At 33.9% G+C, this 15,009-nt stretch overlaps 1 protein-coding gene across 1 annotated transcript; it reads left to right on the top strand.

The window, feature by feature from the left end:
* Nucleotides 1-3,866: 3,866 nt before the first annotated feature.
* On the top strand, nt 3,867-10,355 carry LOC107675070 (zinc transporter 2-like). Its single transcript, XM_016469269.1, has 7 exons — nt 3,867-4,020; nt 5,283-5,429; nt 5,915-6,068; nt 6,541-6,760; nt 7,744-7,849; nt 8,131-8,265; nt 10,210-10,355. The coding sequence occupies exons 1-7, from the start codon at nt 3,867-3,869 to the stop codon at nt 10,353-10,355; spliced, it is 1,062 nt and encodes a 353-aa protein (XP_016324755.1).
* Nucleotides 10,356-15,009: the final 4,654 nt, after the last annotated feature.

Below are 15,009 nucleotides of genomic sequence, written 5' to 3'. Positions count from 1 at the left end.
TATTTTGCCGTCTAATTAAAAACGCATATTTGAATATTCGGTACGGTTTTTATTAACTCGATTCTTCACTGGTAACTGAAGCTGCACGGGACCATGGATCCTCCACCGACTTCAGAGAAATCGCATCTCATTAACGAAAGAAACGCCAAGGTATACTCTTTCAAACTTAACAGGTAAAATTACACTAATCTATTTCATTTATTTATCTATTATTATTTTTATTAATAATAATAATAATAATAATAATAATTTTAGGAGAAATGTGTGATTCGAAAATGCTTGGTCTGGAAATCTGTGCGCAATTAATGATCTGAATTATTAAAATTGGCCTGTATCTTGTGTAGCATTTTATGGAGAATACAACATATAACAATAATAATAATAAAATGGCAATTTAAAATAGTTAGGTCTAATTGAGGATTTTCGAAATCGTTTGGTTTTCATACATCATAACTCTCAAAATCCTCTTAACGTTACAGACCTGTCACAGCGAACAGGTGGAGTCTGATATTTCCACATTGTGACACTGTAATTCAAAAGCCATATGCACCAATATTAGTTAGCCTACTTCACGAAAGCCATCCATGTTTATTCTGAGAACAGCACGTAATTTAAATGTGTATTTGTTAAGCATGCAGTGCACGAGATGCTTATAGTTTTAATTTAAAAAGTAAATAATTTCTGTGCTTGAGTTCATTTTGGACAGTAGCCTTTTTGAGCAATGGCCTCAGGGGAGTTTAGTGAGCAGAAGAATGAGCGGAGTCTACATGGCATGGCTTCCATATGGGCTAAGCTTTTCATTGTGTTTCTTTGAAGTAATAAAAATCAGATGAAGAAACATAATTGTTATCAAAATCTTCACAGCCTCTTTTTCTTCCTTTAGCACGCCGTACTAAAATGATCCTAATGCAAGCAGGTGATAGAACAGTTTCAGCACCATGGACAGATTCACAAGAGTTGGTAAAAAGAGCAACAGTTAAATCAAACGCGTACTCAGAAATGATAACCCATGCATATTTAAAAAATATATAAACATTATGTTATATCAATATTATTCCTACTCCTAATTATAAGCAGCTTCCTGGAGGAAATACATTTTTTAATTTTTTTTTTCCGTCAGGGTAAGAAATATTTTACTCGGAATTTTGAACCATTATTAGGCATAGGCCTAAATAACATAAATTAGAGCTACTGATATACGTAACAAAAATTCGTCAGCATTTATCATGAATAATACGAAAATATGACGCAAAACAATTGTGTTTAAGGTGAAAATATGTTTTAAATATTTAAATGCATAGGCATATGGGTGGAAACACTCTTGTTAAAAGTGTGACATAACACAAAATTTTCACAAACCCATTTTTTTAAACCCAAAGCTGTATAAAGTAGCTTTTACATTTTTAATTTTTGCATTTGCATTTTTACATTTAGGATGATGTCGAGGATCAGTACGATTAGCTATATTCTATTTCAAATGCTTAAGTTGAACATATGTTTAAAACTGCGCGATAAAAATGAGTAAAAATCATACGATAGTTACCACAGGCGATTGTGCAAATGTTATATTGCCTTAGAAGTCATTTTCAAGTGTGCAGTGAATTGCAATGAACAGCCTGCTGTTTGCATTAGTTGGATTGTGGTCTTGAGTGAGAAATGGCGAGAGCTCAAGAAAATTCAGTATGAATTTAGATGGATGTGACAGGCGACTTCTAAAGCTGCTGAAACAAATAAAGGATCACCTAGTTAGCTTGGAGACATATTACATTAACAAAAAGGTCATCTCAAAACATAGTACACTGGTGATGGTACATCAACAAGTCATCTGAACAAATATCTAAGGACATGGAACAAGGGCACCTGAGAAGTAGATGCTGTTACTCTACCCAGGAAGTAGGTATTCTGATTTATGCAATGTTTTCTCGAACTGAAAATATGCCGGGCGTAAAATATTTGTCTTCAAGAGACAAGAGTCTTGAAGAGAAAAATGAGGAAATGCAATTTATCATATCAATATGTGATAAATGTTCGATATTTTTAACTATATCAATCAATCCTCCAAGTATAATGTTAAAAACATTTATTTAAATAAAAATTTTGAACGTTATTTTAAAGGGGGAAAAAATGCTTTATTTTCAGTCCTAAAATACTGTTATATCAATTACAGGAAATCACAGCACAACACTTTGCACAGTCTTGATCCAGTGACGTGTATAAAGATAAAGTGCTCAGGGCCCTGATGTCATGCTCTACTGCATTGCCACAGGCTCGACAGCATGTTTCAGCCTAAAAACTTCTGCCAAACTGTAAACATCTCCATATGCACCTTACCATACAAAAGATACTTGTATTTAATAAATAGAGGAAATAGTGTTAGATTAGAGGAGGTATACTTTGTCTTATTAAAAGATACTATAAATGCTGTTAAACCTGCCAGGTGTGGTTGCCAGACATTCATTGTATAAAAAAAATAATAATAATAAAAAAAATACGGTGACGTTTCAAGCACAGGAGCAATTTGTGCCAGCTGTATGTTGTACCGATAAAATGTAAATGTTACTAATCTACTTTAGAAATAGTAGATTTTGGTTGTCAACCAACATTATAATAATAAAATAGAAAACCACAAACTTACAATTTGTAATAACCGATTCATCCAGGAATTAATGTATATTGACAAAACCCAAAGCATCACATTGGTAAAACTAAATATAGGCATACACATAAAATGTTACAAAAATAAATAAACGTAAACTATTGTATATAAGATTACAAAATAAGAAGAAACGTAACTTAATGTAGCCTATATATGCTAATCAATGTGATTATTCTAGGAACCGTAAAATATGAGGTGGCTTGTGTTTTTACTTGCAAAAACCCGATTTTGACAACATTTTACAGTTTTATTATTATTTTCATTTACAAAACCCACATTTGTAGAGTACGCTATTTTGAAACTGTTAAGATACAGTCAGGTTAACTGTTTTTTTAATATATCCTTTTCTAAATTGGGAACAGAAAGAAAAACTTTAAATTGTTTCCATTCAAATTTCTCATGCAATTTAAACTGCACGCAGTGAGGCACACTTCCTAACTTAAGCACAATTATATTAGGCCTACTATTATATTTTTAAAATAATAAAAGCTGCAAATTCATAAAATTTCATAGCGTCAGGAGATCAGAAAAGAATATGTGTTGTATGTATATGCTTGGTCTATGTCTGCTCAAAAAAAAAAAAAAATAAATAAATAAAATAAACAACTCATTCAGTGTATCATGTCTGTGTCCCGGTGGGGTGATTAAACAGACGCCGTGTTCCAGTCGACTGACTCCTTTCAGCTGCAGCTCTCGCGGGCGCCTGATGCAGTACTCTGGTTATCTCATGCGCACCGAGATTGCGCTTTCCGCCCCATTAGCCCCATCATAGCGTCTCTCTCATCAATACACAAGACAGAAGGGCCAAAAACGACCATGTCAGCAGATTTAAACTCAGGGGTCCTCTAGGTCCTCATGGCATGTGTATTTACATACAGTATTTTCCCCTACATATGATATATATATATATATATATAGGCTGAGTTGGTGGGTTTTGACTGGTAGTTCATGCATTTAATTATAGGAGCCTATCCCAGCTTTTCAGGCCACAGGCGATTTACATGATATGATGTTGCAAAATTTGCATCTTTTATTCCTCACAGAACTCCCCGATAGGCTAGCAACTAGAACGGTTATTATAGTATCTTTTTGATGGCCGATTAAGAGTTTTAAGTCATTAAAATGGTGCCACTACACATCATGCGTTGTTTACAGTGAATTCTCAGGTTCCAAAGAAAGCTGTCCAAACTTGCCTTTGGGAAATGGCGACATGGCTGGTGCTATCGAGCTGAAGAGGCCCGCTGGAACTCATTGCCATGGAAAAAAAGCAGCATTCATTGAGAGCCATGAGAAACACATAGCAAAGAAGAAACTGTTCATCGCCTCCATAGTCTGTCTGGTTTTCATGATTGGAGAAGTTATAGGTAAGAACACTGTGCCTTTTTGGAAAAAGTATTGGGTTTACTAATATGATGAAGCCAGAATTTTGAAGAATTAGCATAAATGTAGCATTACTTCTCATAAATATAACAGACTACATTAAAAGCACATCAAAGTTAAGGCAATGTTTTACCACTGAGTAGTTCACCCAAAAATGAAAATCTGCTGAAAATGTACATACCCTCAGGCCATCCAAATGTAGATGACATTGTTTCTTCCTCGGAACAGATTTGGAGAAATTTAGCATTACATCACTTGCTCTATTAATCCCCTGCAGTGAATTGGTGCCGTCAGAATGAGTTCAAACAGCTGATAAAAACATCACAATAATCCACAAGTGATCCACACAACTCCAGTAATAAACAAATCCATCATTAAGATCCTCTATCCATAGTATTGCCTTCTCCAGTGAAAAAGTCGTCTCGTCTGAATCAGGAAATATGCACAGATCAAGTACCTTTTACAAACGAAAACAGTACAAAACTGTATATAAAAATGTCAGTGCAAAGCATTTATTTGGCTTTGTCCTTAAGTGCCAAAGTTGTTCTCTTCACAATAAATGCTCCGATTGCATTTCACAATCAAGTAAATGATGATGGATTAAGCAATTTGTCATTGTAGCACAAAATTACTTGTTAAAATTACTTGTCTTTGACTCATCTATTAAATGTGATAAGCAGGCTTTTCTGTGTTTTGTTCAGCCTGTACAGCACTTTTTGTTCCAAGTCAGCAATCACAATCCAAGTACACTTTAAAATAATAAGTCATTCTTTCTTTTAAACTACAAATGATTTATGCTGTGTAAACTTTCTTCAAAGCCATTTGTGCCTCACTTCACAAATTTTTCTCTAATACTTTCAGAGTATAATAAAATATAGACATTTCAGAATGAATGACATTTACAGTGAATGCTCTATGGTGGATTAATAAAGCAAATGATCTCCATCTACACTCTTAAAAATAACGATTATTGCCATTGATGGTTCCATGAAGAACCTTTGACATCCATGGATGCTCCCATTGCACAAATGGCCCTTTATAATGGAAAAAGGTTTAATTTTTAAAAAATGTTCTCCACACTAAGAATGGTTCTTTTAAGAGCTGTTCACTGAAAGCTGCTTTGGGGAACCAAAAATGGTTCTTCTATGGCATCACTGTGAAAACTCCCATATGAAACCTTTGTTTTTAAGAGTGTATCTCTCTGATAGTTACTTATTTCTTATTCTCTGCTGTTCTTGTGATGCAGGGGGTTATCTAGCACACAGCCTGGCCATTATGACTGATGCAGCCCACCTTCTGACTGATTTTGGCAGTATGATGGTCAGTCTTTTTTCCTTGTGGATCTCCTCAAGACCATCAACCAAGATAATGAACTTTGGCTGGCACAGATCAGGTAAGTCCATCCCAGAGTTCCCATCTCAATCCTATCAAATAAAATGTGGCATACATTGTTGATGTTGAAAATGTTACATCTAAATCATACATATCAATTAAAGAAATATTTCGCCCAAAAATAAAAACAATTTTTAATAACATTTTTTTTTAATAAAGTCAATTTTTGCTCACCTTCATGTTGTTCCATACCCATATGCTGTTGTTTTCCATGCATGTAACTAAGGATACATTTCATTACATAACTTTTTTCCATACAACAGTAGTTTATAGTGAACACATTTGTTTGTCAAGCCCCAAAATCAACATAAAAATATCACAAAAGTAATCAATACATTACTTCTGTGCTATATTCTACATCCTCTGAATTTATAGGATAGCTTTTGATAAGAAGCGGACTGAAATTTAAGTCATTATTTTTATGTAAAGCTGGATTTTTCCAGCTGTGATGCCAAACCATATTTGTCTCAAATGAACATCTCACAGAGATTCTGGGAGCCCTGACATCGGTGATGTCTATCTGGATCGTGACTGGGGTGTTGGTGTACCTTGCCATTGAGAGGGTAGTAAAAAATGACTACGAAATTGAAGGCCATGTGATGCTCATCACCTCAGGTTGTGCAGTCGTGGTCAACATCATGTGAGTAGACGAACGCTGGAATAAATATAAGAAGCTAAAGTTGTAATAGTTTAGGTATAATTATGTTGGCTTGACAAGTCTACAATTTAAGTTGCTGCTGCTGCTTCTTTTGAGACCAATGTTAGCAACACACTAAAACATGCTAGCAGTATGCTAAATCATGCTACAAACATGCTAGTAATGTGCTAAATCATGCTAAAACCTGTTTGCAACATTATACAGACTTTCTCTGAGAAAAACCTTCAAACCTCAAGCTATTCAAAGTTTATTTCAAAATTTCAGACAAGGCTTTGTCAATCCAGCATCAAAATATGTCATCAGACTTTATGTAGTTTTTATATAAAATCTCAGTTATTAGAAATAAAGTCAAGATTCAGAGATTTAATTAGCAATTGTGGAATTTACAGATACTTAAAAAAATGAATTTTGATGAATTGATATGCTTTTGTGTGCATTATTGTTTCTATTCCAGAATGGCCTATATTCTACACCATTCCACGACCTTCCACAGTCACGGTTCAGGCTACCACAAGATTGATGAGAATGGGATGAGCCCTGTGGGCCATGGCCACTCCCACAGCCTCCTGGGTAATCATGGGAACACCAGTGTCAGAGCAGCATTTATTCATGTTTTGGGGGATCTCTTACAGAGCTTTGGAGTGATGGTGGCCGCCATCACAATCTACTTCAGGGTAAATGAACACTAACATAAAGAATCATCCAAAAAATGTGTCTTACCACTTTCAAGCTCTTAAAGCCCAATATAAAATGGAATTGAGTCCAATTAACTTCAATTTGCCAATGAATCAGAATAATTAGTGTAAATAATGGATGTGAAAGTTGTTTCTTTTAGAATAGTGTTCAGTGATGAATCATGCACAGTAAGCGTCATAAGGTCAATTATATTTAATGGCATGAGAATAGTTTAATGAAAGATATGGATATTTACTGTATATTTATTCATTATTTTGAGAAAGAAAATAAATTCTAAACGAATTATTTACATTTCTGTTCAAAAGTCAGTAAGACCTTTTGAAAGATTACTTTTATTGCATTAAAGACATTAAAGATATTAGAGTAAAAACACATTTAATAAAAAAAAAATCTATTTCAAATATTTAAATACTGTTCTTTTGAATTATAGTCTGATAAAGAAGGTATAACAGTCTATACAAAATTATTAAGCAGCACAACTGTTTTCAACATTGATAATAATAAGAAATTAAGCACCAAATTGCTGACTGATTTCTGAAGAATCATGTGACACTGAATATTCAGCTTTAGCATCACAGGAATAAATTCCATTTTAAAATATATTAAAACAGAATTTTAAATTGTAATAATATTTCACGATATTGCTCTTTTACTGTATTTTTGATCAAATAAATGCAGCCTTATTGAACATGAGCCTTTAAAAAAATCTTACTGATCCCCAACTTTTGAACAGCAGTGTATATATATACCTTTTCTTTTCTTTCTTTTAGATTATTTATTTGAAATCAAATGAAATTATTTTAAAAAGGAAGAGGACACTGAATTCTTCCATGACTCTAAAAGCACCCGAGTGGAGCATGTTTCTTCTGACATCTGTAGTCTAATTCAATTTGACACTTTGCAAAGAACCATCTGATTTTGTTCTTTAATGCATCAGTAACTCCTATTCTCTCTCACTCAGCCAGAATATAAAGTAGCCGATCCCATTTGCACTTTCCTCTTCTCTGTGTTCGTCCTGGGCACCACCATTACCATCCTGAGAGATGTCTTCCGCATTCTCATGGAGGGTAAATTTGCACATTTAATAATTAAATTACAATTGCCTTATTCTCAATCACATAAAATATGCATGCAATGTCAGTATCATTTCTGTCGCGTAATACATGTGGTTTAATATTCTCCATTTAAAGGTGATGTGTGTAACGTTTCAAACTAATTTCCCAAACACAACCCTGTCCCAAAAAAGTTTAAATAAAATGATACTCATCACCTTTAGATGCAAACTATGGATTTCTCAGACAGGTTTGCCTCTATCCTTGTAAATTCAGTGTCATGTGTCTGTGTTCAGGGGCTCCCAAAGGAATAGAGTTTAATTCAGTGAAGGAGGTGCTGCTGTCTCTGAAAGCAGTGAAGGCCATGCATAGCCTACATCTATGGGCTCTCACCATTGGCCAGAGTCTGCTGTCTGTTCACATAGCTATTGGTAAGTTCATTAAATACAATTATACTGTTACAGTTCTTTTACTGTTCATTGGTATTCTTCTTTATGCAAATTATTCATATAGTTTATCTAAATTTATTATTATTATTTTATTTATAAGGATATTAAATGCTATGTTAAAGGTATCCGTTTTGTGCCTCGTGTCCCCAACACTTACTGAATTAATTACTGGACATTTTATTTGGTACATTATTTTATTTCAGTGTGAAATAAAACATAATTTTTAAACGAAATATTAAAAAAATATATATTTTTTTACAATTATTATTATTTAAATATTAAAATATTTTGTTTGTTTTTCTGTGAATATTAGTAAAATATAAATTTGCATAGCCCCCATATATCACCATTACATTTTAATGGGTTAAACTTTTATTTTACCTACATTTTTTTTTTTACGTTTACAGTCATATTTATGTAGAATATAAATTATGAGGTCACTTTGACCCTGTGGTTCAAATGGAATTTAAAATTTATCGGTTTTATTATGATTATTATTTGTGGTTAGTTATATTTGCCTCAAGGTCAGTATTTCAAAATACAAAAATGAGTTTACAAAGATTACAAAATTGTGTATTATATACATCTCAATATATACGAATTATACAGTGCTGCTTGAAAGTTTGTGAACTCTTCAGAATTTTCTATATTTCTTCATAAATATGACCAAAAGATCATCAGATTTTCACACAAGTCCTGAAAGTTGACAAAGAGAATCCAATCAAACAAATGAGAAAAAAATATACACTTTGTCATTTATTTATTGAGTAAAATATTGGCAGCTAAACGTTTCTTGTAACTGCTGATCAGTCCTGCACAACTGCTTGTAGGAATTTTAGCACATTCCTCAGTACAGAACTGCTTCAACTCTGTTGGTGGGTTTCCTCCTATGAACTTGCTTCAGGTCCTTCCACACCATTTCAATTGGATTAAGGTCCGGACTTTGACTTGGCCATTCCAAAACATTTGTTTGATTAGATTCTCTTTGTCAACTTTCAGGACTCGTGTAAAAATCTGATGATCTTTCGGGTCATGTTTATGCAGAAATATAGAAAATTCTGAAGGGTTCAACAAACTTTCAAGCAGCACTGTATATATCTGAATATATCTAAATTCGCTACTTTCTAGGTACTTAAAATTTTCTTATAATATCTAGACACAAATGGCACCTGGGAATTGAAAGTTTGTGAACCCTTCAGAATTTTCTATATTTCTGCATAAATATGAACCAAAAGATCATCAGATTTTCACACAAGTCCTGAAAGTTGACAAAGAGAATCCAATCAAACAAATGAGAAAAAAATATACACTTTGTCATTTATTTATTGAGTAAAATATTGGCAGCTAAACGTTTCTTGTAACTGCTGATCAGTCCTGCACAACTGCTTGTAGGAATTTTAGCACATTCCTCAGTACAGAACTGCTTCAACTCTGTTGGTGGGTTTCCTCCTATGAACTTGCTTCAGGTCCTTCCACACCATTTCAATTGGATTAAGGTCCGGACTTTGACTTGGCCATTCCAAAACATTTGTTTGATTAGATTCTCTTTGTCAACTTTCAGGACTCGTGTAAAAATCTGATGATCTTTCGGGTCATGTTTATGCAGAAATATAGAAAATTCTGAAGGGTTCAACAAACTTTCAAGCAGCACTGTATATATCTGAATATATCTAAATTCGCTACTTTCTAGGTACTTAAAATTTTCTTATAATATCTAGACACAAATGGCACCTGGGAATGACCCTAAATCCTTTTGCATTTCAAGTTTGAATTCATTTTAATACTAATATGATATTAATACTAATATAACTAGTGTCATATTATACTAATACTAATATTTGCATACTAATATGACAGAAATATATGAACATTGAAGCACAGCATCATCTATTTAGACTAACTTAACCGTTTTTTTTTTCTCCCAAGAGGAAAACGCTGACCCTCATAGTGTCTTAAAGGAAGCCACTGAACTCCTTCAGACCAAATTTGGCTTTTACAGCACAACCATTCAAGTGGAACCTTATTGTGAGGACATGATCCACTGCGCCCAATGCCAGGACCCTATGGACTGAGCTGAACCGGTGAGAGGAGGATGCCTGTATAAAATGTATGCACACATATTAAGCTTCATTGAGGGTCCAAGCCAGAAATGGAAACACTGTGCAAATGTATCGTCTACATATCATTACGAATATGTACATGCAAAATGCATTTCTATCGATTACCAAGGAAAGAAAAAAGAGATTTCACACTGTGTCTGTAACATCTTAAAAGTGCATCTTCAGCATCAAAAATGCATCGGTTTATGGGAGGAATAGCTTTAAAATGAAGTGGTGATGTTTAACTTAACATACTGTATGAGCAGCAGCACATAAATATGAGGCATGGAGGCATCACTGTGAGCCTTTTTATTGTGACTTAGCAAGGTTTTGCTTGGCCGGTTGGCATCGTACATTACAGCAGAAGTGTACTGTAATTGCCTGTCCGTGGTCTTGGGAGGGTAAAAGATGGGTATTGACGTGACTTCCTTAAAAACAATTAGAATGGAGTTTATTATGCCCCAGCCAGCCTTGTGTCCGCTGTCAGCATGGTTCTCTAATCAATGTGAATGTCCACCAAACTGCGGCATGATGTTGTAGGGCTTAAAAAAAAAAGATTGTGCTCGAGTGTAATTATGGATTTTGTTGGCGATCTCCCACTAATGTCTCATCTCACGGTACAATACTATTTGCAAAAGCAAGCGAGTGATTAACTCTGTTCTTCCTCAATGGCTGTGATAGTGAAGGTGCTGTTGTGGTTTTCATGTGGCTTTTAAAGAACAGTGGAGATAAAATGGTTGATGAATGAAACAACTAAGAGCGATAAAAGGTGAAGTGTGTAATTTGAAATACTTTAACTATCCCGGTTTCATGTGCAGAAATTAGTATAAGTAAAATATTGTAGGAGTGGTCTTTTGAATGATGTGACTGGGTCAGGACTATCTGTGATAAGCTGTTTAGCAGAGATTTGGCTATGTTCAAAATAACATACTACTATGCTACTCTTACTATTACTGCAGTATGCACACTACCATTCAAAAGTTTTAGATTTTTAAAATCTACTTTTGATCAGCAAAAATGCATCAAATTGATCAAAAGTGACAAAGACTTTCACATTCTTACAAATTTTTTTTCATTCTTGAAAAAATATCACAATTGCCACAAAAATAGTAAGTGACAACTGTTTTCAACCATGTTAAGAAGAAATGCATCTTGAGCACAAAATCAGCATATTAGAATCATTTCTGAAGGATCATGTGACACTGAACACTGGAGTAATGACTGCTGAAAATTCAGCCTTACCATCAAAGGAATAAACTACATTTTAAAATATGTTATTTTTTTACTGTATTTTACTGTAAATGCAGCTTTGGTGAACATCAGAGACTTCTTTCAAAAACATTACAAAATCCTACCAACCCCAAACTTGCTATACACTGTATGCAAATATCTGTTTACAGTATAGCTGACAATATGTGGATTATACCACAGCAGAAATTTTGTTGGGTATTTTATATCATTTTTAACATTTCCCAGACTCATTATTTGATCAGACTGTCAAAAGTGATATAAAATGCAATGTTATATCATATTTAGATAATAAGTGGACGCCACTTGCTGATTTATACATACAATGTAGTACTAACATACTAACTAATTTCTGTATGTATAGAATATCTTCATGTACTACATTTGCAAAATGTGCAGTATACAACAGAGCACTGTAGTTTCCCAGCATTAATTCAATTAAATTGACCTTCCATCCAATGTGATGAACAAACTGGTAGCAATATTAACTATAATTTTTATAATTCCCTTTTGCCTCACTATTTGAACAAACTGCTGAAAGTGAAGACATTTTTACACACCAATTGATTAAAACCGTAGAATATACAGTGCATATTGCATAGTAGTCTTAAATATTCCATTCTAAACATATAGCCAAGTTTGAACAACAACAGAAAAGGAGTGGAAGAAAAAAACCTGTTTGGAATCAATCATTAATTTTGCAATCACATTAGATGGTGCTAGTAGTGGCACAGAAATTACACACTTCACCTTGCTAGGATGCTGTTGTGGGTCACTCTTGTTTGTCGAAGTGTACAGTCTACAGACAACGCACCCTCCATACACTCATGTCTTCAGGATCTGTCCAACTGTGGTCTGCGATGAGGTATAGGAAAATAGAGTAGCCTCTAGACACACACACACACACACACACACGTTTTGCACAGAATTTCCATCTCTGATCTCAGTGCCGCCACACTGCCGCAATGACTCTATGACATTCCAGCAAGTGGTGCAACACATTTCTCATATCTCTGCAGTTCAAAACTGAGGTCATGGCAGTAACATACAATATACGAAGCACATAGCTTCTGAATGTCTTTTAAAAAACATTTTCCATTTACAACACGGTTTTCTTTCCATTCTTATTTTGGTACAACTTTCAGAGCCCCTAAATGTGCACTAATGTTCATTTACATTATATGTGAAGATTTTATATAAATAAAACACTGAATATGATTTTAGACCAATAAAAGACACAATTGACAGATATTTTTTGTGCTTTAAAGCTTGCATGTACTGATAAAATGTAGCCATTGTGATCTGTTGTGGCGTTGTGAAAGAGTTTTAAGGGTTTGCTTGCATGATTGCTTTGTTTTTTTAAAGTGACGGTCAGTCATCATAAATGATCAACCCAAGGACCTCGCAATCTCACTGAGATTTCATTAAATTCTATATTTTGTCTATTTGTTTTGATAAAATTAATATATATTTTAAATGTGAATATCACAGTCATTTATAAAACAGAGAGAGTAAACAAAATGATAATATGAAAGGACCAATGCATAAGCAGTATATTTTTGATAATGTTGGGGTTGATGTGCCAAAACTCTATTAAAAATTTTACTTTTAGAAGGACCACAGTGACAATTTACTGTGATTAGGAGAGTCATTCCTGGTATGCTGGACATTTAACAATTTTTATTGAAGTGATTAGCAGCCTTTCATATTTTATTTATTTATTTTTATATATATATATATATATATATATATATATAATTAAAACACATGTACTGAAAATGTACTGCATAACAAGAATAACCTGCGTGTGATCATATGCTTCTGATTTTAAAGATTTTTAATCTGAATGTTGTTACAGGACCAACAAAAGATTTTGATCCGGAACATGTCTTCCTACTTGCATTTTTAAACATCTAAGGTTGTATAGCTTATCTAACCTTACATCTCTGGGAAACAATCAATAATCAGATATTCTTAAATTAAAGTAAAATACACAGGATTCATAGTCACACAACAAGAGAGTGGAAAACTCTCCTAGTATTATTTGCTAGAATAAGTCAGAGGCTTACTTTGGATATTGCACAGACAGCGTCACAACTCAAGGTAAGATGACTATGACAAATCGAAAATCAATTTCAGATGCAGGTGCACTCAACCTAATGAAAGCTTCAAAACTGATAGCAGAGTGTGAGATGGTACATCATTGGTCATGTTTTTGACACGTTCTGCATTTTGTGTCATGAACTGAAAGACATTAATGTTGTTCTGTGGAAACTGTAAATAATCTACATAATTATTTTTGTCGTGCCTCAGATTTGTGTATGTGTACAGTATATAAATTTGCTGATTGTATAAACTTATCCGTCTATAAAAGTCCTGTGTGTAAATGTTTTGTGACCACATAAAGCCACTATATAACCAGAAACTATGATGGATATTTAATTTTTACATGCTTTTAATTTTATATCTGTAATAAAATCATGCAAATCAAACGTTTGCAGTGACTTTCACAAGAATAATTACACCATGTTCTATTAATTAGTGGTAAATATGCAAAGCAATTTTATCTAAAATGATGATGAAACAATAAAATTACACTTTTCTGTAGCTGTAAACAATTCAGTAAACAGTACAAAAGAAATAGAATTTACAAAGTAAGAATATTTACTGATAAAACAGCCCAAAACTACTACTAACCATATCCTGAGCCTCACAGTGAGATTGAGATATTTAAATTAACACACTAAATTGAAATCCATTATAATAAGCTTCCTTATTTAATCTTATCTGACAGACCAAAGCAGCATTAATCTGACTGGCACCTCTCCAGATTCTCATCACTGGAGTCAATTACATTCACTCAGACAAAATTGAGGTGATGAATTATGAGGCGGGTATCAAGGTGCTTCTGATCTTAAAGGGTTAGTTCACCCAAAAAATGAAAATTCTGTCATTAATTACTCACCCTCGTGTTGTTCCAAACCCGCAAGACCTTCGTTCATCTTCGGAACACAATTTAAGATATTTTTGATGAAATATGAGGGCTCTCTGACCCTCCCATAGACAGCAAGGTAACTACCACGTTCAAGGTCCAGAAAAGTACCAAGATGGTCAACAAAGTAGTCTGTGTGACATCAGTGGTTCAACTGTAAAGAAAACAAAAATAATGACTTTATTCCACATTTTCATCTCTACTGCGTCACTTTGGACGCGCGTTCACGACAGTATCACCGCCACATGCTCGCGTCATGATACTGTCGTGAACGCGCGTCCAAAGTGACGCAGTAGAGATGAAAATGTGGAATAAAGTCATTATTTTTGTTTTCTTTACAGTTGAACCACTGATGTCACACGGACTACTTTGTCGATCATCTTGGTA

The sequence above is a fragment of the Sinocyclocheilus anshuiensis genome, unplaced genomic scaffold (genome assembly GCF_001515605.1).
Source record: "Sinocyclocheilus anshuiensis isolate Anshui unplaced genomic scaffold, SAMN03320099.WGS_v1.1 scaffold776, whole genome shotgun sequence".
Lineage (NCBI taxonomy): Eukaryota > Metazoa > Chordata > Actinopteri > Cypriniformes > Cyprinidae > Sinocyclocheilus > Sinocyclocheilus anshuiensis.
The sequence above is the reverse complement of the archived record's forward strand: the minus strand, read 5'-3'. Positions and strand labels throughout refer to the sequence as shown.

What these genes read in the sequence shown, in the direction of transcription:
- LOC107675070 (XM_016469269.1), top strand. Translation starts at nt 3,867, where the DNA reads ATGGCTGGTGCTATCGAGCTGAAGAGGCCCGCTGGAACTCATTGCCAT. An exon ending in CTTTGGCTGGCACAGATCAG is followed by an intron (nt 5,430 to 5,914) that starts GTAAGTCCATCC and finishes AACATCTCACAG; the next exon opens with AGATTCTGGGAGCCCTGACA. An exon ending in CCATCACAATCTACTTCAGG is followed by an intron (nt 6,761 to 7,743) that starts GTAAATGAACAC and finishes TCTCTCACTCAG; the next exon opens with CCAGAATATAAAGTAGCCGA.